The sequence below is a fragment of the Poecilia reticulata genome, chromosome 5 (assembly GCF_904066995.2).
Source record: "Poecilia reticulata chromosome 5, P_reticulata-male-v2, whole genome shotgun sequence".
Lineage (NCBI taxonomy): Eukaryota > Metazoa > Chordata > Actinopteri > Cyprinodontiformes > Poeciliidae > Poecilia > Poecilia reticulata.
The window spans coordinates 20,144,890-20,169,733 of NC_088834.1; the positions used below are offsets into that span (position 1 = coordinate 20,144,890).

The 24,844-nt window shown below is 37.1% G+C and overlaps 1 protein-coding gene across 4 annotated transcripts; it reads left to right on the forward strand.

Moving 5' to 3' along the window:
* Positions 1-1,355: 1,355 nt before the first annotated feature.
* Positions 1,356-23,970, forward strand: inavab (innate immunity activator b). Of its 4 annotated transcripts, none has more exons than XM_008409994.2 (10): positions 1,356-1,641; positions 11,054-11,173; positions 14,916-15,049; positions 17,869-17,991; positions 18,081-18,312; positions 18,478-18,531; positions 19,359-19,665; positions 20,649-20,789; positions 20,938-21,640; positions 22,608-23,970. In XM_008409994.2, exons 2-10 carry the CDS (start codon positions 11,119-11,121, stop codon positions 22,698-22,700), a joined length of 1,842 nt encoding a protein of 613 aa, XP_008408216.1. In that variant the 5' UTR covers positions 1,356-1,641; positions 11,054-11,118; the 3' UTR covers positions 22,701-23,970. The 4 variants fall into 4 exon arrangements, with proteins under 4 accessions (XP_008408216.1, XP_008408218.1, XP_017160140.1 ...); XM_008409996.2 differs by lacking the exon at positions 1,356-1,641 and adding an exon at positions 8,323-8,644 and having other exon boundaries at positions 20,652-20,789; XM_017304651.2 differs by lacking the exon at positions 1,356-1,641 and adding an exon at positions 8,328-8,644.
* The last annotated feature ends 874 nt before the right edge of the window (positions 23,971-24,844 follow it).

Below are 24,844 nucleotides of genomic sequence, written 5' to 3' on the forward strand. Positions count from 1 at the left end.
TTCTATCCTGTCCATACTCAGATGTTTACTTCATTGTATTTTTTTCCTACAATGTACAGGTTTTAATGTGAAGAAAAACAACAAAAATAAAAGACTGAATGAAAGAAAAGCAAAACAATTTCCACCTTTTGATCTTGCAAATCTTATAATTGTTTTTTTAATCAATTACTGACTCTAAAGCATGTTGTGTAAATGTTAAATGAACTTAAGAATTACTTTTTTTTGTTAAAGTGTTAGCAAGTTATTCGCTATTAAAAAGTACAACCTTCTGTATTAACACAAGCCACTATGTTTTACTGAATTGATGTTAAACATGTTTACAGTATAATTTTCTGTAAGATATACCAATAAAGAGATACACACTATCCAATGTCACTGTCATTCACATGATGTAAAATTGAGTTGGTGTTGTTGTTGTTGTTGTTGTTGTTTTACAAATCTCAGTTCATACTGCTGCGATAATGGTCAAGATGCTGAGAAACAATGCATGTTCTTCTATAGTAATTGGTCACGAGTCTCATGTAATGCTCTGCTGTCCTCTAGTGGACGTGTTTAAAACTACAGTTCCGATGCATGAGGTTTGAGTTTAGGGGCGTTTCATTTGGTTCATGTAAGAATATCACATGTGGAAATATCATTCGCTGTCAGTTTGATAATGTTGAACATTAGTGTCGTCATCATGACTTTCGGTCATTCTACATTACAAATCACACATTTTACATGGTATGAACTCAGAGAGTTTTCAATAAATTCTTAAAAATCTGTTTTTGAATTTCAAAGTCTGAAATTATCACTTTTAACCTATGAATTATTATGACTGTGTCTCGAATTGAACATTTGGAACGCTATATAATAATCTTGTCTTTCTAAATTACGATTTAAATATCAGGACTTCAAATGTTAAAATCAAGACCAAGAGAATCAAACGTGTTACTTTGAGTCTATTTGATCGTGTATTACTTTGAGTCACTTTTTGCTCTTTGAGGGAAACTGTTCACACACCGATGGGGCGTTCAAACACACGCTGGTGCAGATGTGTAGGATTACTAAGACCTGTCGGGTGAACAATTAACTAACAATTAACTCACGATGACTGAGTTTGTGCGGAAAAACAAGCATTTTGCTGTTTGTTTTTCACACTGTGAACGTATCTAAGAAACAGCGCAGAAATAAAAAATAACAAAACAGTACGGTTTTAAAGATTTTTTTTTAGAGTACATGTGTTGTATGCATTTATTTCCTTTTTATTTGTAACCATTTATTGTACTCAATGATCCCATTTTTTCCTCGTCGAAACAGTTCTGTACAAATTAGGTGGTTACCTCGGTTAATGCTTGTTGATTCATGCTCCTTTACGACCGTACGTGAAGGCAACACTACATTACTTTACTGAGCTCTTGGAGAATCTTATTCAACAACGGCTGCGTTTGGGGGACTAAATTTAGCTTTATGTTCGGGGTTTTGTCGTAGTAATTAGAAATTTTACCTGACATAGAAACTTGGCGGTGTTTTCATTGCTTTTTTAGTCGGAGCAAAGAATAAACTTCCAGGTTAAATCTGGGAGGATGCGAGCAGCCGATGGAGCGCTGACTGTATGGATGTAGCTGGGACACGATGCTAGCAAGCTAACTGGCCGCAGAGGTAAGGGGAGAAAAATCTCTAACGTTTTGTGTTTTTTTTTATTTCTATTGTTTGTGAAAGACGCTCATTTAAAATCATAGTTTTCCATGGGTGGTGGTAACTTAAGAGAGATGATCGGTGTTTTTAGAGGGGGAATGCTTAGTTGAAGAGGGGCAGTAAACTTTCAGAAACTCCTTCAAAGTTGCGGCCCAACAGCAACTTAATGCTGCTGACTGATTACATGATGTACTTTCAGGGTTTCTTTGGTTATGCTTATACTCTGTGCTTTGAAGGTTATAGTGGCTGCTCAAGAAAATCAATCTGATAAGTTGGAAGTTTAAAAAAAGAGTATCATTCCTCTGGTTTGCGGTGTTGTAGATACAGGTAGTGTGTAAAGCTGATAAACATTACAGTTTATCTCCATTGTGAATATATTTTAAAATATCGTTTTATAGAGAGATACTTTTTAGTGTCTTGTAACATTTATAATATGAATATGTCTTGATTCAATAAAAAGCTAAACTAAGCAGAGCCAAGTCTGTAGTGAAATGTATTTACATTACTTATCCCTTTAGTAAAATGTTTCAAATATACATTTAAAAAGTCACTTTGAAAGGTTTATTTAGGATACTTGCATTAAGTGATGTGTTTTATGTTGCTGTATGTAGTTGTCAATGTTTTGGAGTTTATATACTTTTGACTTTATACCCTATCACATTGTTGCATATTGAAATTTATGACAGTATATAAACATACATTATGGTAACTAAATAGTTGTCTAGCTTCACCTTCCTGCTTGTTGTTATTGGTGTTGACCAAATATCAACACCACATAATGACGCTACCCTCTGTGTGCTCAGTCTGCATTAATGGAAGATTCATTCACCTCTGTATGCTGAATGCTTGAAGCAGCTCCAGCATCAAGATGATGTGTGGGATTAATTCAGCTGTTAGTCACTGGTGAACTTTGGTAAAGAGTCATAGACTCTAAGGAGCATTGAACTTTCATCCTCTGGTAGTCAGGCAAACAGGAAGTATAAAGAAACTAGATTAAACTGTGAATTAGTCAGAACATCCTTTTCCTAAATGCTTTCTCTTTGATACAGAAGTTGCAACACTTTGCTTGGCTTAGCTCCGGCTGTTTTAATGTCAAGGGAAAAGTCCAGGTTTTATCATAGTTCTTTGTAAGTACACTCCAGAAACTGAGGCTTACATTTTTCCTTTAATGTGTAAATGATTCGGTATTCACCAGGTTAAACTTTTATTTAAATCTAACCTCATGGGTAGAAAACTAGATGCCAGAGAAGTCATTATTTAATAAGCAAAGAGAAAACCAAAGATATGGAAAAGTTTGAAACATGTATGCCCTTAAAATGCATAAACCAGAGAATTTAAAGAGTTTGAGCTTTATTTTTACTGTGATGGCTTCAACCATGTTAATGTGTACATGAAGTCAAACTACCATGAAAGGGTCCCAGTCGCCACTTCTTTGTGTTTATTTGCTCTTGCTCTACTTGTAATTCTGGGCTTCATCTCTTGTCATTTGTCCACAAAGCAGAAGAGAAGAAGTAGAACAGTGTAAAGATAGAGTGGACAGAGAAGTTATAAGCCTGCAACATCCTCTTTGACTAGACGGGAACAAAAAAGGTCAAGGCAGTTTAAACGCAAGCTGTTGAGGTTTGAAAATCACGTTTTCAAAAGGTTTAATACAACGTCTTACAAATTTGTGTCATAAAAATTCAAGTGTATCGTGTCAAGCATTGTGAATTGCTTGTTGCAGAAATTTGCTATGCAAATAAACCAGACTTCACAACTATGACGGGCAGTAAAGTGAGATCTCAATCCCAGAAATGTAACGAGTGAAAGGTAAATTAACACCAAGTTTTAACTCCAGTGACCCAAATATTTGCAGCATTGATTCCTGTATGAACGTAGCTTTAGCTTCAGTCAGCGAAAAGCCTTTCCACCCCGCAGCACTCTCATTAGTTAGCGTGTGATTTCTGTGCAATGAAATATCTCTGCAGTTTATGCATTCCTGAGCTCTGACCTGGGGGCAAGTGGCTTAACCCCCTCAGCTTCACAGACCTGCCAGTGGGACGGTCATTAAAAACCCACGCTGAGTATCCCCACTCGGTTCAGACTTGCATTCCTCTGGTTGGGTTTCCTCGGCAGCCACAGATATGAGTGTTGCCAAAACACACATGAGTGATTGACTGGTTTAGAGGTGAATAATTGAGTGTTCACCTTTTGCATCAGGTTAGCATAAATTGTCATACTACCAAGTTTGAGGATGTTGAGGGTTTGTGAAGACGTACGAAACATGAAAAATTAATAACTGGTTGAAATAAATTCTTCATGGAAGACAAAATATGTCTTTGTTGTTGTAACAGAAAAACATTTTTTAAGAGCTTCTGGTCTTTATCACAAGGTTCAAGTCTTCTTTAGGTCATGGTCCTATTTTATGACTTAGTACGTTTTCTAGGCTTGTGATCATCAAGCCTAGAAACAAAAGCCACTGAAGGCATCTGCAGTTATTCAAACATGTTTCAATATGTTTTTAAGCTCCAAATGTCCACAAAAACAACATAATTAAAGCTGACAATTATAACATTTTTGGATTGTCTAAATCTTCTTTAAAAATTTTTTAACTATTTAAGTTTAGTTTGACCGTTTTATCATGCAAATGTGGTATTTATTGCACACCACAAAACTGTAAGCTGAGACTTAAAGCATGTGAAAGTATGTTAAGGTTCCTGAAAAGCATGAGAAGAATAAATGAACTCAAGCGCAGTACATGAAATATTCTGGAAATAAATAAAGATATGGTTTATTACAGTGTGGAAGTTGTTATAGGTTATAGCTCATGTCATTAATTAAATGAGTAAAAATATTATGAGCTGTTTTTCTACAACTCCCATCTTGATCATATGTGAGTTTTGTCGTTTCCATGCTCTAATTTTCAATCAAATTAATTTGCACTTCATAAAAAAAAATTTTAAATTCACAATGCCAAACTCCACAATAAACTTAAATTGTCATCATATTTACTTTGTTTTTAACTCATGTTTTGAATGTTAAATAATTTTTTTTAATCTAATTTTTTACCATTTCTATAGAAACTTTACTAGGAGGACCGAGCTACAACAAAGTTAGTTACATATTTAAAAACAAAAAGATTATCTACAGGATGCAGCTGAAGTGAACTGGATGTGATGCAGAGTCATCTGGTGGAGGATTGGGAGGAGGAGGAGACTCTTTTTGGGTGGCGTAGAGTTTCATACTTCCAGTCAATTTCCTATGTGAAACGTAGAAAAAGACGGAAATTTAGGGCATCTGAGTGAATAAAAAAGAAGAATAAGGCAGGGAAATTTGAAGAGATAAATGAGGAAGATGAGATAAAATGGAGGAAGAGACAAAGGATGAAGGGATTCCTGCTGAGGATATGGGAGGGTGGGGTTGAAGGAATGCAGCTAACAAGTGATGCATGGGTATAAATAAACTGGACGGTAATTAGACGCATGTTTAAATCATGTTCCAAAACCAAGTTTACATATATTGCATCAAAAACCTTAAACGACTTATTTCTCCACGTGTAAAATAACATTCACATGTTAAGCCCAAAGCTTTTGCAGTGTGGATTTACACGACACATCTGGGCGGGGAGCTTTAGCTTGTTTTCACATCATCATCGGATTCTCATAAACACGAAGTTAATTACAGGAGAAAAGCTGAGAAGGAAGACGGCGGCTCCGAGTGTGATCGTCTGTCACTGAAGGCTCCACATGTAGCCATGAACTTAAAAAAGTACTCAAGAGTATGTAAAGAATTAGTTTTGTCAGCTGCTGTGTAGCCGACACAAAGCTGCCCTCTGTCTCTCTGGGACTTGTCGTTTATCTAAACTACCCACCACATCCAGCAACTGGTTACCTCCTCGGCCCTGGGTGGAAGTTGTGTTAAAGTAGCGTTTTAGAAAATGTCTCCCACAAGACATATTTGTGTTCGTAAAACCTTGACTGTAGTTTCCCAGGGCCAGAATAGGTCATTATTCACTACTATGACAGCACTTCCCTCAGTTGGGGTTATCAGACTGTTTGGATTACAGCATGTTTATGCAATATGCTGCTTCTGTTTGGGATGAAAAAGATTTTTTTTTTTCCCTGCTGCCTTCTCTCAACCCAACCCAAGTTTTTCTAAAATAGTCCCTTCCTGCCATCAAGAAGTTTATTTGTGTTTTTGTGGTCTTCGCCTTTGTTGTAAGTCCTGTGAACATGCGTACGTTTTTCACAAATATCAGTTTTTGATTGTTTTGTTACATCAGTATTACTTTAATGAGGAAGTCTTTATTTAATAGGCTATTTAAACAGAAATGGCAGTTCTGCTTTTGTTTTCCGAACGGAAGTCGTGAAACAGACATGAATCATCCAATAAAGATTTCTCCACGGAAATTACCTTCCTTCAACTTCTCAAGGTTTGGCATGCCAGAACAATAGGAGGCCCAGTATTTTTCACGTGTCCAGTTGTGTTCGCAGCCGTCAAGGCTGAATGTAATACATGTTGCTAACCTAAAACTACAACCTCTAAAGCTGCTGCTGCTTCCTCGGTGCCATGTCATTTGAGATCTGACTCTCCAATGTCTGGGAATCGCCGGACCTTTTGCTACATGTCTGAGACCCAACATTCCTGGAAAGCCAAAATGAATGTGTAGATTCAGAATGAATTTAAGCCATGCAGGAGCGGAGCAGGTGCTGCGAGTCTGCTTAAATCATGTGGACTTCCCGCTGCCATTTGCTTCTCCATATGTTTTTACATGACAGGCCACAAAACATCCTCTGGGTTGTTCTGAAAGCAGGTCGTCAAGTGGGCATGTTTAAGTGGCGACACGCATATAAAGAGTTACGAGATAATTACAGATTCTTGTTTTAAGTACTGTTAACAGGGTTTTAAAAAGACTTAAATATGTCTAGATTTTTCATATTGGATCCTAAATTGAAATTTATGATTTCTATATTTGTTCATTTGTTGCTTTTTCCACCGACTACAAGTTGTGAAGACAGCAGTAAATGAAATGTTGCATTTCCTACAAAACCACTAAATAATTCTGGTTCTGAAACCGGCATATTTTATGTTCAATCTATTAAAATCAAAACACTCCACCTACCTTACCCGGAGTAAGTATATATATATATATATATATATATATATATATATATATATATATATTTCTAGTTTGTTGGTATTTGTTAATGAAGCTTACTGTATACTGCTTAAACCCTTGAATAAAAAACTGACCTACATTATTAAACAATTTGAAATATGTTAAACAGCGTAAACTCCAAAATGAGCCAACCTCAAGACCTTTCAGATTCAGGTTTAAACTAATTGTTTAATTTTACCAACACGTGGCTTGTGAGTGGAAGAAATAACATTTTGAAGTCGCCAAATTAGAGGCCCAACTTGAATCTGTTGAAGAAGTAAAAGATTAGAGTGATGACAAAGAGGCTTTCCAACTTCAAAGATGTAGCACTCATCTCCTAAAGACGACATTACCAGGAGAAACAGGCCAAACGTTCGATTGTTGTAGCTCCAGGAACTATTTTACCACTCATTATTGAGAAGGACATAAATAATTTCATAATTTCATTTTCTGAAATGTGAAAACAAAAGTTTTTTTTATTATTATTGATTCTTCTTTTATATTGTTCTGTCAAGAGATACTTGTCTGCTTTTGGACACAAACTTCTTGGTTGAACTAAAATAATTTTAAATCTAAATCACCTAGAAGATGAATACTTTCGTGATTAAATGTGTGCTATAATGCAAATTACGTTTTTATTGAGTTTATATCATAATTCAGATATATCTCAAATTTAAATCATGGTCTTATAAAAGTCTGTAAACTCTTAACTTTGTTTTACTGAAACTTGCAGGAATCCTGTATTCCACAACCAGGAGGTGGCAGTAGTCAAAATTACTTGCATGCCTGAATCACTGACGTTGGAAAACAAGCTAGAATGGTAATTATCAGAAAACCAGTAAAATAGCTTCTAAAGTCATAAAATCTTTTAAAACCGTTAATTAAAGCAGTGGTTCCTGAAAGGGGGGTGGCGAGCCCAAACCAGGAACTGTGGAGCTTCTTTTTGGAAATCAAAGTAAACGACATATAAAAGGACCTTAATTAAAATGTTTTTATGCCATTTTATCTTAGAAGAGATAAAAACATGCTTAAAAATTGACAAGATAAGTTGGTGTGGGTTTTATTTTTATTATACCAATGTTTAATTGATGCCAAATTCTTGTATGCGCAAGCTTTACTAGTCAGTCACACGCTGCATTGCTATTTGGGGATTGGAAGCGGAAAAGTTTGGGAAGCACTGGATTAAAGAAAGTTTGTCTTTAGTCGTCTCTGAGAGACACTTTTCAATCTTTCCCTCAAATCTGAGCCTATAAACAAGTTGTCACAGGAAACGGTGAGCAGTACTGTTCAAGACGGATGACTTGCTGGAATCGTCAAGATAGACTAAGCATGGGTGGGAATATCAAACATTGGTCACAACATATTAAAAATGAGAGTATTTCTTGAGCTGCCCCATTTGTTTTGCTTTTCTGATGATCAGCTGACAGATTAATTTGCTTGTTACTTTATTTTTAGTCGGTAAACTGCTTGGTTTCATTAGAGCTGTAGTGAATGTGAAGGAAAACAGTTTTGATCAAGTTGCCACTCGTGTGTTAGCGAGTGCTGATAGGAGGGTGATGCTAGGTGTAATTCTTCAGTGTGTTGGTCATTGTTGTTGACACAGTTTCAAACTCTGCCAGTGGAGTCGGGTCATCCGACACCGTGTTTAAAGCGCTCAGCCCTCTGAATGCAGCCACTCCTCTCCAGAAAGCGCCGCGCTCTGTGGGCGAGTCGCTCATTCCTGTCCAGACTCCACACCGCTCACATTTTTCTTAACATTCAAGTCACGGATTCTCAGGGGGATTATTTCACCTCTTTGACTTTGGCTGTTTTTCTTACGTTTCCCACAGAGTAAGTGCATTTCTTATTGTTGTTTGGCTGGAAGTGCCTGAGAAACATCTGCTTTCATCTGCTTCCTTATTTACGATGTAGAATATGTTGTACTTTTTCATTTAAAAAAAAGTGGGGGGGTTACATCACATAACTGTATCAATATTTGAAAACTATAGAGTTAATGAATATTTATGCTTCAGAAATATTCTTTTGTCTAGCCCTTATCAGAAAAATTGTTTCTCAAACACCTTGCGTTCTTCAGACATCACAATACTGAACGTTCGGGGCTTTTCACTGCTTCAGCTGTTTAAGTTTTAAGTTTTTAAGTTGTTCAATGCATAATAAATGAATTGATAACATGTTTATCTCAGTTTGAACCAGATAATGAGAAACGAGGAACTTCTAATGCTCAGAGGTTAAGACCTGTCAGGTGGTATTTCTCTTCGTATTCTAGAGAAATCAGCTTAGCTGTGGAAGTGATGCAGGTTTGAAGAGAGTGAAATATTATTTCATGTGGCTGTTTAAGTAATTTAACGGGATAATTACAAACTTTTCCAAACTGACTTTTTATCTCTTTTTGTTTTATTAAAAAGCAATTTCTCCTAAGTTGCAGCATTTTCACTTCACAAAAGAGGCTGATGGTGAATTCCACTTGTAGTTCTGGGATCTTTTTCTAGTTGCTGGCAGTAGAGGTTTTATTTTTAAGGAAATCTGTCTAATTCATAAATGTCATAACATGTTTTGTTTTTGTTTTTTTTACCAATTTTTGTTTAGCTAATCAGAATTGCTTTCACACTGTTTATAATCTAGCTTTTACGTTTTAGCACCTCAGTTCTGCTATCTGCAGATATTTGAGATTTTTTTTTTTTTTTAATTTGGTCAAGATGGCTTTTTTCTTAAACTCGTCTTACCTTGTTCTGTTTGAAATATCATCTGGATAATTTTCTTTTTATAGCCTCTTGTGTATTAGTGATTTCCCTTAATTTCTGCAGTGACGCCAGCAGCTTATCTGTGGTTTGATGGTGCAAAATTTTCAAAGTCATGAGATTTGTGGAGGCAGTTTGTCATCTGCTTGTCATGCCCTGAATGATAATGGGAGACGTTTTACTAATGCCTGTATGTTCCTCAGTGTCATCATGTGCCAGCAGCACCATCAGTATGTAGCTTATCTATCCAAAGGCAGCAGGGAGCCTCCTGGTGTTAGCTGGAGTGACCCTCTCCTGTGTGCTGGAATGCGGTCACCATCGCATTCCTTCATTTTCCTGGTTAATAATCGAACCAACAAGCCTCACAGTCGGTCTCTCTTTGACATCAGGTGGATTTATGTCTCAGTTATTACACGGACTGAGCTAACAATCATCAGAGTGTTAACAAACATGTAGTCACAGGAAACGCCTTAGACAGAGCAACATGTGTATGTACTCACTCTCTTGAAGACGCTGACTACACCTGTCTGTGAGGTCAATAAGGCACGTCACACCTGAATCACTGAAGCAACAGGTCGCAAGATTAGGTAATGCTGGGAAAGAACGTTTTGCTCATGTTTGTCCTGGCTGCCTGTCTGATTTATGAAGGAAAACTATTCATCTTTTCAATTTTGTAAATATTTGCAGTTTTGTGTCAACCCTCTCTATTAAATTAGTGAGATAATTAGGCATCTGTTGGCAAAACATGCTTCAGAAATTTCTTGCAGTCTGTTGAAGGTCTGATAACCCTGAGTAAAAATAACTTGAGTTTCGGGAACGCACTGTATTAACACAAAAATCTAAATAACTTTACACCATTCATTTTTTATTATACCAAATGTAAATAATGTAGAGCTAAATTTAGGAGTGTTTTTTATTTTGTAAATGCAAACCAGCACTTTGACGTTGATATTAGCTGGTCAGTAACCAGCCAGCACTCCGCTGTGTTACAGACATGCCAATAGCAGCACGATGGATGCTTTTCTCCTTGGTTTCCACACCATGACCATTGTGTTTTCTCAATAAGAAATATTTGCAAACAGCCAAATTTGTCCTTGTTGAGCGAGAGAAAAATATGTTGGGGGCTGTGTTGTTGCTACATAAAGCCAGAGAAATCTTCCGTCCCTCCAGCACTTTAAGGAATGGTATGAAGGGAAACGTTTGAAAGTTTGCGACTACTGCTGTTTACTGCGACTACTGCTGTTTACAACTGTGCTACTAACTGGCACAGTTAGTAGCACAGTGACCTGCAGTCACAGTATTTATGTGACTGCAGGTCACATAAATACTGTGACCTGCAGTATTTATAACTATTTTTATACTCATAAAAATAAGTTTCCTTTCGTCAGCAATTATTACCAATTTGACCATGACGTTTATCCCAAAGACTCCACAAACTACACTTCTTTTTTGTGTTTATTTTAAAGTTTAATGTAACATTGCCTGGTGTTGTACTTCACAGGGCATGGTGTGGCTCTTATCGTTTGCTTCAATCGAAAACCAGTAGCAAGAAGTCGATCAGCTGACATGGAAGTCACTGGAGAAATCAGCGACACGGACAGCGGCATCATTCTTCATTCAGGTAAAAAATTGTTGTTGTTGAATTGGTGAAAATGTTGAGTAATTATTAATGACATGAATTTCTATGTTTCTTGTTGGAAAACCAAAAAAAAAAAAAAAAACGCGTCTCCCAAGAGTAAAATTCCTTCTGCTGATTCAATATGGCTGCTGCGCTTATAACCCTCTGTCGAGATTCTTGTTTGCACATCTTATGGGTATATTACGTTAAACACACCTGCATTTTTTTTACCAAACCAGTTCTATTCATAAACTGGTACTGGAACTTGTTTAGCACCTGTTCTTTGTGTTTCCACCAATAGAAACTCTTGTTCCAGTCCTTAACCTCTTTCTTTCTTTATTGTCATTATTATTATCAGCTGCTTTCATCAGGAGCTAAGGAGACGAACAACCAATCCAAATGCTACATTTAAAACTTTATTTTTTTATCAACTTAATGTAAAACAGACAGTAAAACGGAGCTCTATAACATTAATGAAAAGTCTTAAATCTCTGCAATAGCATGAGCTCACTGTCTCTTATCTTCCTGCTATTTAATTTGATATTACCAGAAACACCCACAGCCGTCTATGGATGTAATTTCCAAATTGGTTCTTAAACGCTGGTTGTCTTTTGGCTTTGCTTCAAATATTTACTTTTACTTCTTTTTCCAGCACTTCTGGTGTCAAACAGACCAGAGACCCTGTGATTGTTATTCTAATGTGTTCGCAAATATGGCTTGTTGTTTTAGCAAACATCTAATAAATCCCAGCAGCTATCCATCTTACTGATACGGCAAGCCTGACAGTAGTGAGACATCGTTCCCATATCTAAGCTTTGACTTCCAAGACAAAGCAAATGCAGCATTAGAGCTCTACAAAAACATGAGACAAGCTGCTGAACTGCTTTTTAATTTAGGAGACTCATATAAGCAAGGCACAACTTTTAAGTGATTTGAGATGCAAAAACTAGTGCTTAGACATTAAAAAGGTGTTAAAATTACACATCAAGCTCAGGAAAACCTTGTTTGTTACAATTGTTAGTTCTGACAAATGCGCTGTACCTTCAGCAGGTCGTGCAAAGAAGACATACCAGATGAGTGAAGCAATGCTTTTTATGATGACAGCTCTGTACTAGCAGTAATAGGCCTGTATCATTAATCATAGTTTAATGTCTTTGGTTGAGATAACAGGAGCACCTGACTGTCCAACCATGTTTTTTCCTCAGGCTTGAAGCTCATTATTTGTCCAGGTCAGGCCGACAGCCGGGTCTCAACATGACTGGGCCTTCCTCTGAATTCAAAAACATTATACTGGATATGGTGTTTTTCTTTCTCTCCTTTACAGTCTAAATCAAATGAGTTTGAATTGGTAACCACAGACAGTTAAAGTTGAGTGCAAATGATCAATTTTGTGAATGAAAAGAAGTTGTTTGGTATACTCAGAGCCATTTCAAAACTGACTAGTCTGTCCCGACTCTTGATTTGGATTAAATGATCACACTGATTTAGCATTTCTCTTTTTCTGACTAGATGATCCACACAGAAGTACCTGCTGCTTATTTTGCCTCCCAAGCAATAATAGGATTTGTGGTATTTCCATATAAGCTAATAAAGATGAAAGCCTGTGTTAGAATTGAGGAAGTGCCTGTGCAGACATGCCCTCTATATTTAAATGTAACTGCATGACCTGCTGATTTGCTCATTGTGAAACTTTTGGTTCCTGGATCTAATAAACTCTGACTTGAATTACATCACTTAAGGCAATCTCAGTTAGTGCTGTTTTTGATGTTATTGTAAGCATTTCTTTATTTAGGTAATGTTGGCATGTTGCAGCAAGCTGCAAAAAAAGCATTTTGTTGTTTATGTCCATTTTTTTTATTTCTATTTATTAGGGTGTGCTTGTTAGTAGAATTTGATGTTTGATAAATACGGATTTTATGACGGAGGAAACAAAGTTTTTCTTTTACCACTTTAAACTTCTTCACATGGATGCATTCATAATTTAAAGATGTATTTAGACATGTCACCATCAAATTGATTATCTTACAAACATATAACTCTTCTTATGCTTCCTTTGACTTTAGGAAGGTTAAATTGCTGTCTGATTTTACATGTCTTGTTTATTATTCAGCATTTGAAACTTCTGTTTTAAAACTTTTTTTGCAATACAAGTCTCGCTGAATATGTGCTTAAATGGACTCGAGTTGAATTTGTTTACTTCTTTTGTAAAGCAAATGAGTTTAATTTTGGTTAGACTCAAAAGTAAAATCAAAAATGAATCTTTGACGTTAGTTTATGTTTCTTGACAGATCTTATCATTAATGTTTCGCTCTCAATCTCTTGGACTGCTAACCCAACACTAATGGTTCTGAATAGAAAATGTAAAGTTGGATGCGCACAAATTGTTAATCCAGCACACAAGTATGAATATTTGTTGTTATCCCCTTTGTCATGAATACATTCTTTTCACACCAGTAACATATTCATCCTGTTCAATGGAGTCTCAGTGGACAGATTGCACACTGCTACCAGCAGCCGATACAATCCATATTCAAAGCTTATTAAATAAATATGAATCGATAAATATTAACTAAATTACAATCCTCGTGAATAAGTCAGTCACCATTTCTTATCTGAACTTGCATGAAACCTAAACTCTTATCTCTCTGCACCCGCTGCTGTCTACTGATACGTTGTCCTCTCTGACATTCCGTGAGCTTTAATTGAGCCACGTGGTTTCTGCTTCGCACAATGAAAACGTGTCAGTCCACATTGAAAAGGGGAATTGTGTCTGAAAATGGGGGGAATCTTTAGCCTATTGTCGTGCTGTCACGTTCTCTTCCTGTTGCACCTCAGATGTTTGTCAGCACCTGCAGGGATTCTTCGAGTAATCTCTGAAGGTATGCAGCACTCAATGCATTGTGGCTAGTAGCCCCTCCCACGCCAGAGACTAATCTTTATGTCATCAGTCGCCATGGCTACAGACGGCACCAGTCACACTCTTAACATTGTCTGCGATTAGAAAGATCCTGATACTGATTGTGCAGTTTCGGTGTCACTAATGAGGAATGCACCAGGAGTTTATTTTTCACTTAAAGAGTTATGTCTTGTCCAAACTGCTGTGTTGGCTAATCGCCAAATGAACAAAAGGCTTTCCACTCAAAATTTTGATTGATCCACTGTCTTGTTTTCATACCAGATTAGCTCAGACAACAAAAAAAAATTATTTCAAAATATAACGTGAATTAAAAATATAAATATATTTGTTCGTACAAATTAATCAGAGAAGTCCAGTTTCACACCAACACTTGAATAATTCTTGAACCGTTCCTTTACTTATTAAGTAGCTTTTGTTTAAACAATGGATGCTTTTCATGTTTTTTTGTGCACGGAGCAGGCGTTCAGTTTGCTCGCTGACTTGTCACGATAATGCAATGCAGTTCAGCAACAATTAAAGTGATGCTTGAAACAACATGTCCGTGACCCGGAGTCAACACATCAGCGCTCACAAAATGTTCTCTGTGCTGGGGTTACAATGGGGACAAACTCATTAACACCAACAATAAGATTATTAAAGTTTTTATGATGTTTTATTTTGAATTCCTGCTTTGTTTTGACGTGACTTGAGTTATTTATTAATTACGTTCTACCTCCGTGTGAGCTTTATTATTAACTACTCACTCCGTAATGAACTTTAGGACAGTCACAATCACGATTGTTGATCTCAAACTAAGTTGTGTTTCGTTTCTCTTGTTGCACGGCACAGGATCCGACAGTCCTACTACGCATGCAAAGGATGTGACCACACACACGCGGGCCATGAAGCTGAAACACCAGGCGCTCCAAGACCGGCTGGAGATTTGCATACTGGAGCTGAAGAAGCTCTGCATCCGAGAGGCTGTGAGTCACAATCTCAAGACAAACTCTTCAAGAACAAACGTTCAAGATTGATTTTGTTTGAAATGATGTGCAATGTTTTTGTTTGACAAAACTAAAGATATTACATTTAATCAAAGCGATCCAATCCGCAGTCAGCGTGTGGATGATTCATTGCCTGCTTAGGAAGGCTTAGATTGGTGGGGCAGTTTTGTGCCGCTGACTCATTTTACTGCTTGTTAACCATCGTTGGTTTCACAAAAGCTCCAGGGAAATCTTACGTGGAAACACACATTTTCACAATGTTGCTTCAGACATGTGTAAAAAATTCTCCATTTTTCTGTCTTGTGAAATCTCTTGAATATCATTTAAAAAATATATTTATTTTTTTCCTACAATTTCAGGAATTGTAGGAATTGTTAGAAGTGGTTGTAGTTGGTATTTTTATATTCAGTGAGATATCTGTTTGTTTCTACTAAAGTTTGTCTACTTTTTTCAAATAAGACTTGACAATAACACAGACGTTAAAGCATGTTAAACTGGAGTTTAAAGAGAAAATCTGAACTCCTGTTTCCCTGTAATTGCCCCAGGAAAGTTTCCTTTTAAAGGGATATATTGCCCCAACGCCGATCAAGGGACTGAAAGCTACGCCTTTCTAGCCGCTAATGGGTCATCAGCCTCTCCAGAGTGACTCTTAATATAATATAAGTTAGATGTACTTTCTTAATTAATAGATAATGCAAAGATTATTTATCAGTTTTTAAAATTAATATCTGTATAGAATTTACACAGAGTGGTCAAATTAAAGGTATTTTTCTTTCTGTTTTGGCATCAGGTCACCAATTAGTTATTTTTTTCTTCTTAGTTTTTACAAAAATGGAGCACTGATTAGGAATGTGTTCTCTTTTTGTACAAATTTGATGTTTATTTCTTTGTTCTAAAACCTGTCAGTGGAAATAACCATAAGCTAAACTATTTGTACAAAGCAGTTATTTTTTAATTATAAACTAGACAAGGGTCTAGTTGGTCTTTTGGACCTTTTTATTCTCCAGTAGCAAGGGCAAAAGCCACAGTTTGGCTTGTAAAGGTTGTTGATTTCTGCTCTCCAGGAGTCGGGACACTCCCAGCACCATTTGCGGTCATATAAAATGTTCACGCATGATGTGACCCTCATTTTTGTTTATTTCAACCTTGAAGACACTTCTCGAGCAAACAATCTGTCTTTGCAAAGTGGAAAAAAGAAAAGCAACTGTAAATCATTTTTTATTGAATTGCCCAAACATTCTCCATAAAACGAGTTGGTATATTTTATCTTTTCCTTTTTGTTGTGGAAATGTTTCTAGCTTATAAGGTTTTATAGTTATTACAGATCTTTGATTAAGAAAAATGTCGAAACATGCTGTTCTGAAATTTAATTAAAAATCCCTGTCCTATCATCCTCATCTGTCCTGTCAGTAAGACACTTTTTTTTCCTTCTTGGTAGAAAAAGTTCCCGTAGCTCAGCAGACAGTGCAAAGTTGCTTCTCTAAGATAAAGCAGATTGAGATCAGACTGCGTTAATCTCCACTCTGCTGGCGAATAACATAAACACTTAAAGTGATACAAGCAGATAATGGCGCTCGCTAATTTTTCAAGAGCTAAAATGGAAAAAGATTAAGGAAAATACTGGTTAAGGTTTTACAGATTGGCATCTTCTCTGCTTCATTTTTATCATTCATATCAACTTCCATTGTCTCTTGGGGTCATAAGAGTCAAACTCTGGTTCAGACCTGTATGGTTGAACTCTTTCAACTAAGGTGATTCTCAAATGTTTTGGAATATTAGTCGAAATCTCTCAGAAGATGTTCATCTGATACAAAGTTTTGTCATGCTCGCTGAGCGTCGTGGTCATTGTGCCTCATGTGGCGTCACCAACCCAGGAACATGAAGCAGAAACGGCAGTAATATATCTTTAGGATCCTGTTTGGTATCATTTTTTTTGTTGGAAATCCATAGATAACATCTTTAAAGAGATGAGAGGAAACGGTAAAGCTTAGCATTTCTGTAGAATTGAATGTAGTTCAAGGTTTGTTTGTTTTCTGTTTTTTTGGGGGGGGTTTTCACACACCATCCCGTTAACTTCCTCTTTCCTTGTCTACACACCAGCTGAGTGAAGGGTTCAATAAAATCTGGCATGCACATTACATGTAATTTCCAAGCTGGAGATATTGGGAAACAATTGTAGTGTTGACATGCACAGGCGCTCCAACGTGGAATCCCAAAATGGGTCGCTGTTTCCCGTTGACACTTGGGCTGGGCAGTCCTGTTGGGACATGCTTACACTTACTAATGGGAGTCACACTCCCTCTCTCACATCTCGGTGACAAAGAATAAGGACATATTCATAAACCACAACGCGGTTGCGTAAGAACGATGTCTCCGTGACAATTAACTTCCCTAAAATGTATTTATTGTTTTATCTGCGTCTTGCTGGGTATGAAAACCGATTCGGTCAGAAAGTGAAATTCAAAAATATGCGGTTGTGAAACAAAATCCCCTGCTTGGTTGCACGCAGAATTGTGCAACCGAGTCTTTGAATGTGTCTGTCTGAACACGTTGGAAAGGATCTGATACAGATTTTTGTGTATTGTTTCATAACCGCCATGGAGGATGTTGGATAAACCCCTTCAAAAGAGTGCAACAGAAACTAAACACGGGATTTAACGGCTGTGATTTTGAACAAACTTTTGTTTTGATTAACTGTCTAATAAATCCCCTGTCTGTCCTATAAAATTAAACTTTCAGTGTTGTTAAGATATTAATGAGTTTTCTAATTATTATTTTTTAATATTATTATTGTCTAGGAGCTGACGGGTCAGCTGCCAAAGGATTACCCTCTGCTTCCAGGAGAGAAGCCTCCACAGATTCGCAGACGCATCGGCGCTGCGTTTAAACTGGATGAGCAAAACATTCCTCAGGGATCAGAGGTACCTGGTGCATTTTCAGATGGCAGAGTCTAAGATTTACGGTTTTGCATGACGCAGAAATCCAACATTTCTGGCTATTTAATCTCCAGAATTCAGAGCTGAGTCTGGTGGATGCCGATTTGGCGCTTCAGACGAAGATATATGAAGCGGCCCGCAAGCTCTGTGAGGAAGGTCACCTGAGCAAGTCTGTCAGGAAGAGTCGGATACTGCACAGCAAGACTGAAGAAAAGAAACTCAAGAAGCTTCAAGAAAAGGCCTTTCAGCTGCGGCTGGAGCACGGCCGATCATCGCCACTCCCCGGTCTCACTGTTACACAACAAGGTGAGAAACTCATGACCACAAAAACCCACAGACTGACAGTTTGATGAAAAATCCCTTTAAGATTTTAAAAGTCCCTCTGATTTCGAAAGTAATAATACCTCTGTCTTGGTCAGATTCAGTTGTTTTAATATTAATGTTTATGCTTTGTTTCCTTTGTTCTATCAGATCTTGGCACATCTGATGACAGCTCTTTATCTGATTCTGCGGTGCAAGATGAAGGTAAGAATTAACTTGTCCCGGTTTGTACAAATGGAAAAGTTTAGTTTCATTTTTTACAGTGGGAGGAAAAACCTTGGATTTTGAGCTATTAGCAATAAAACATACGCTGATTTAAAAAACATGTTCACTCGTACAAATTTTCTTCCGTTTTTTACTTTTTTTTGTTGCACCTTAAATGTTTCAGATTATCAAACAGATTATGATCTCAAAGACAAAACCAGCAAGTACAACAAAACTGATTTGCTGTTGAAAGAAGAGTAATTGTACTCTAAAACTAATAACTGCCAACATTTCTGATAAATGACAATGCGTCTCTTTTGTCTCAGTGGAGGAATTTTGGGCCCAGTTTCCTTTTTATAGACACTAACAGCTGGATGTTTTCATTTAGGGTTTTATGATGGAGAACAGATTTCATGGTTTTATCATTTATGGTAAATTTTTCAACTCCTGAATCAGTGAGACCTCCTGGACCATCACCCTCCCCACCACCATTTTCCAAAACATTTGATTTATGTGTTTAGTCCACTGATTATTTTCCCAAAGCACTATGGTACCATTGTGGGGTGTTTTTTTCTTTTTTTTGTTGTTGTTTCTTTATTTCCTGAGAAGGCCAAGTTTTTTTGTTTTTTTTCCCCCTGCCAAATCAAATCATCATTTTAAACCTGCTTTTCTAACTATTCAGGTCATCGTTGTCGTTGGATGACTCAGTTTCTATTTTGTGAACCACTCCTTCCCTGGTTGCATCTCATAGAAGATGCTCCAAAATAATCTTTGCTCAGCGGTCATTTATACTAAATACTTTACCATAATTATTTATTTGCTCCCAGAAGTTACAAGCCAGTCCTCGCAGCCATCCTCTGGTCTTCCTTATCCAGTGGAAACGGATTCGCCCCGGCTGCTCACCATGTCCTCACGTTCCTGCGTCGACAGCTCCTACATGTCTTCATCAGCGGCTCCTCGGTCGCCGCTGTCTAACCCCTGTCAGTCTCCCTGCCCCAGCGTCGACTCCAAGTTGAGTTTTACCTCCAGCCCTGCGTACGACCCTCCTCCCATCCAGCACTCTCCGTGGTCGGAGTCCAGTCTCGACCAGCCGTACCAGAAGAGCAAGAAGTCGCGTTCCTCCAGCACAAAGAGGTGAGACAGACCATCCGTCATGACGATGGTCGTGTTTTTTTAAGTCTAGATTAAGTGAGCCATCTTACCTCTCATAAGAAGGTTGGAAATCACGTTTTATTTCTGTGATTATAAGTCGTTTGTAATATTACACCTACCGTTTCACCTATTGATTGATATTGATGCTTGGTTAAAGCAAAAGTTTCCGTTTTAAAGCTAATTCTCTTTACTTCATGCTCTGATTTATGCTGCTTTGTAGAAGTCAATCTATTGGAAAGTGCGACACTGCCCTCTGTAGGTGCAAAAAGCCAACACACACAGAAAGAGGCACAACATTATGACCAGTGAAAGGGGAAATAAACAGTACATATGTCTTGATTGTGGCATCAATAAGTGTGTGGGCAAATTATATTAGGCAGCAAAAAGTGAGTTAAACGCTGGAAAAATTAAACAGACGTTTGAGGCAAGTTTGAAAAGCTCTAAACGTGGAGGCTACGTAAAAATATTTAGACTTCATTATCCTAATAATTTCTGGAGCTGATCAAAACTTTTAAGCTTCGGAAATGAAAACAAAAGTAATGTATTTCCCCAGAACATTTTTCTGAGGGATCCCTTTTGTTTCCCAAATGTATGTATTGTTTTTATGTTTGTGGTTATGGTAGTATTACAGTTGGTTATTGCTTTATTTTGAGCCACATAGAGGAAAATAAATGCATAATACAGGTAAAAAAAAAAAAGAACTAATAAAATATATATACTTCCACACAGAAATGTATACAGTAATGTCCAAACAGTAAGAACATTGTTTGACTCATCAGTTCATGTTTTATGTAATAATACTGTATTTAGACATAAACAAGAATGCATTTAGCTCCAAAAGGAGTGGGAAAAAGACTTAACAGTTCGAATCCATATGGAGACATTAAGAACAGAATCGTCCTCCAACCACAGGCCCTGCAGTGTTCATCCCAACATTAACAGGAAAATCTGTGCTTTGTGTTCAGCAGTCCAGCCAAATCTGAATTGTTGCCACCGTTGGAGGCTTGCTTACCTCAACAACTGTCCCATATGAGACTGGGCCGCACCCAGTCCAGCAGCACCCCCTCCACTCCAGAGATGCGTGTGCACAGACAGCTCTCCCTCAGGTAGGCACATCGCAGACACACCTCCATGTTTAAAGTTCTTCTTGGGACGAGAACATTAATATATTTTATATTTTGGTGTATTTTCATTCTTTTTTGCCATGTGCACTCTGAATCAGAGCTGTTTCTGTGTTATTGTTTTTTCCCTCAGGGTGTCCAATCCTGAATCGTCATTTTATAAGGAGCGTGGCCGTACCAGAGGTCCCAGGCGACGTCTGACAGAATACCAGATAATGTTACCAGAGGCTCATTCTCCTACGATGAGCTACAGCAGCTGTGCTAGCTCTGAGGACAGCAACTCTGAACGCTCCTTCTCCATTCACAGCAACTCCCCGGGTCAGGAGTTCCCCTCTCATCCACGCAGACAGTATCAGGCTACACCCCCTCTCTGCAGCCCGGAAGGCAGCTATGGACCTCAAGGTCTCGCTCCCACCGCCTTTCATTGCAACCCCGGGTTGCTAATGAGTCCTGTGGTTCAGAGACAGTATTACGATGATGAAATGGTCTACCCCGCCGACATGGACCTGACTCGGTTCCGTATCCCGCAACAAATGGCTTGCTCCCCCAACACATATGAATATTATTACAGAAAAGCTGCTATTCCCCACCTGAGAGCACAGAGGCCTGCGCCTCCTAACATCAGACTCACCCCCCCAGCACAGACGGACAACGTGCACTACGGCTGCCATGGTCTCCCGCGTCAGGTGGTGAACGAGCAGCTGAAGTCCTGGCACCGCCGCAGTCAGTTCAAAACGCCACGGTCTCGCTCTCTGGACAGACAAGGAGCAGTCAGGCTCAAAAACATGTCAACACGAGAGTCAACCAGCTACCAGAGTCAGAAACTCCACGACCAAGTAAGAAAACCCAACTGTGATGGTGTCTTTTCACAGCAGTAATATTCTACTTTTACAAGACAAAAATGCAGCGACTTGCAAGAGCATTGAACTGTTTTTCACATTTTTGCCAGGTCATAGTCACAAAATGTAATGTGTTTTCTAGAGATGCACCGATCTGATATTATCTGTATTGATCCTGATACTGAAAAAAAAAAGTCAGCTCAGCTATCGGTGAAAATGCACCTGATCCATAATGGCAGATCTGTTCAGTCTAATTCTATGATGTGAGCTCAGAGCAACATCATGCTTTTTAAAATGTATTTTACATTATATTTAGAATTCCCTATTTGCACTTTCTGAATCATTTTAAAGAAGGTTTGTTAGTTTATTTTTAAATGTTGGCCAAGGTCAACTTGTTTTTGTCAGTTTCTTTATTGACCGTTAAACTCCTGCGCTGGGGAAATTAAAAGTTGATTTTACATGTTTGGCCAATCTTGTGAAGCTATTTGATGTATTTAAGTGTGCAGAGTATTAAATAAATTTCTAATTCGATACACTGTTAAATGTTTAATAAAATAAACGTTTTAAGTCAGTTCAGCTGTTTTTCCTGCATCGAATCGGTAACTGGCAAATGCTAAATATACTCCTATTTCGGAATTGGTAATAAAAAAAGTGGATCGGTGCATCCCTAGTATTTTATTGGGATTTTATGTGATAAATCAGGACATAAATGTAAAGTACAAGGGGAAAAAAATAAAATACACCTTTTTTCTTTTTAGTGTAAATGAAAATGTGGCTCTCATGTGTGGGCCTATTTTCTAAATTTATTTTAGTTTTTTTTTATAGATTTAAGTTTATGTTGAAAAAAGCCTATTATACTTGGAAACAGAGAGGTCTTCCTCTGAGCAGAAAATATTCTGCTAATGCACTGTTGCCTGTCACTATCAGAACCTTAAACATAAATGTAATGTTTTCTCTTTTAAAGGATATCCAAAGAGGAGCCATGCATAAAGCTGCAGAAGAAGCTCCAGAGCACTGGATGATAGACAATGGCTCTCACTACATGAGTCAAGTGTGAAGATCAGAGATTAATTCACCGACTGCAGTTTTACATGTTGAACCACAATGCTGAATATCAATTGTATTGTCAGAATGTATTTTTACCTTTCTGCTTACTCACTTTGTTTCATTTGCGCACATAAAATGAGGACAAAGGTTGGAACGCCTTGCCAACAGAAATCAGCAGAAGGTCAACATTTCCTCAGCAGAGTTCAATTTGCTGCAGATGTTTAGATTTGATTTAACATTTAAAAAAAAAAATGTTGCCATGTTAAGAGAATGGAGTCTTGCTGCTGCTGCCGCTCTTGTTCAGTCTGGAATATTTGTGTCATAAAACATAAATCTTTAATACATGGAAGAGTTATGCAATGTTAAGTTGGTGTATAAAGACAATAAAACTAACAATAATTGTTTGCTGTTGGTCAGCAAAGCTGTAACTTTATGTCCTTAAAGCTGAAGCATGAATTATGAAATTCAGGTACCGATCTTTAGGTACTAAACCTTTTTAGTTGATAATATTTCAGGTTTGTGTGAGGATGTACAAAGAAAAGTTTTTTTTTTTTAGTGGATGTGAAATAATGTCATCCTTTTCAACCTGTTTTAGGGAAATAATCCACTATGTAATAATAATAATAAAGATTAGAAACATATTTTTATAAAATAATCCCAGTTAACGAGCTTGGGCTGCTTGTAGTCAGTGTCCTGAGATTGAAATCTTTGTTGTGTATGTGCGTGCGTGTGTTTTATATATATATGTATTTTAGGCTGCACTGGCTAACTTGAATAACTGACCCACTGACTTAAAATAGTAAAAACAAGGTACTAACCTAAACGTGTGAAAACTAAAGCAGCAAAGTAACACAGAAGCAAAGTCAAAACTGAATCTCTTGGCAGCTATTAAGAGGTCAAACTGAAATTCATATTCTTAAACTTTAACTCTACCTTGGGTTGTTGTTTTTTTCTTGTTTTCATTTTAATTTCACCTTTTTTACGCACCACCAGTGGTTGATTAACAATGTAATTTGCACCATAAAAACCACACAAAGCCAAACTTGAACGTAAAGCAGACATGGACCAGAGTTTGTAGAACAAATCTATTTTATTGTTGTTTTTTATATATATGTATTTTAAATAGAACACAATCATGTTACCTTGTGTGCCTCTTGTTTTTTTACTGCCTTTTTTCCTATTTATCTGTGTTTGCAGTTAATATGTGGTAAATGTTTTGCTGTTTTAACAAAAACCTGTGATTTTGGTTTTTCTGTGGAAGTAAAAATAATTGAACACAACTTGGCTTCATTTATGTGTGTGTTTAATCTTACATGGCTTTAGAGCTGTTTCAGAAAGACTGATATAAATTGTAAAATGGTTTAAATAATGGATTTAAAGGTGGCTGAAATTCATTCATTAGATCAGAATGTAGATCTAATTTTTTATGAGAGTGTAATAACCATAAAGCTGATTTACATGTATTGACAGGTAGAAATTACACCCAAGTTATTTTTCCACATAAAGAATTATTTCCTTATTGACTCTGTTTTTATTGCGCGTGCTACAAAAAGAAACTAAATGTATATCATGCTGTTGTAATAATTCAATAACCAGTTTTTTTACTCCCAAGTTTTAAGTGTAGCACTAACTTTGTGTCCCTCTTTTTGACTTAACTTTTTTACTTGTAAATCTACCACTTCTGTCACATTCATAAAACGCATAAAAAGATTTAGAATAAATGTATTTTTTTTATAGTAGCAGCATAATCTCACATTACAAAATGTAGAAAAAGCTACAATTTGACTAGATTTAATGAAAAAGTTGTTTTTGTCATTTTAAAATACACTGCACACTTTTTAGACTTCTGAAACACTAATACTTTTTCCACATTTTCTTGTGTATTAATTTGAGTACAATTAATAAGGCTGTAACATAAAATGTGGAAAAAATGAAACACTGCAGGTTCTCTACCATACTTCACAGTGCGTATGGTGCTTTCCCTCATGTTCATACTTTATTTATTTTTATATATAATTATTACTTTTTTTTAAAGCCTGTTTTGAAACTTTTTTTACATTTATTGTGACAGACAAAAAATATTAATTTGATTATTTAAATTTACCTAATTGTTTCTGCTGGGTTGAGGTAACATTTTGGAGGGATCATGTGTTA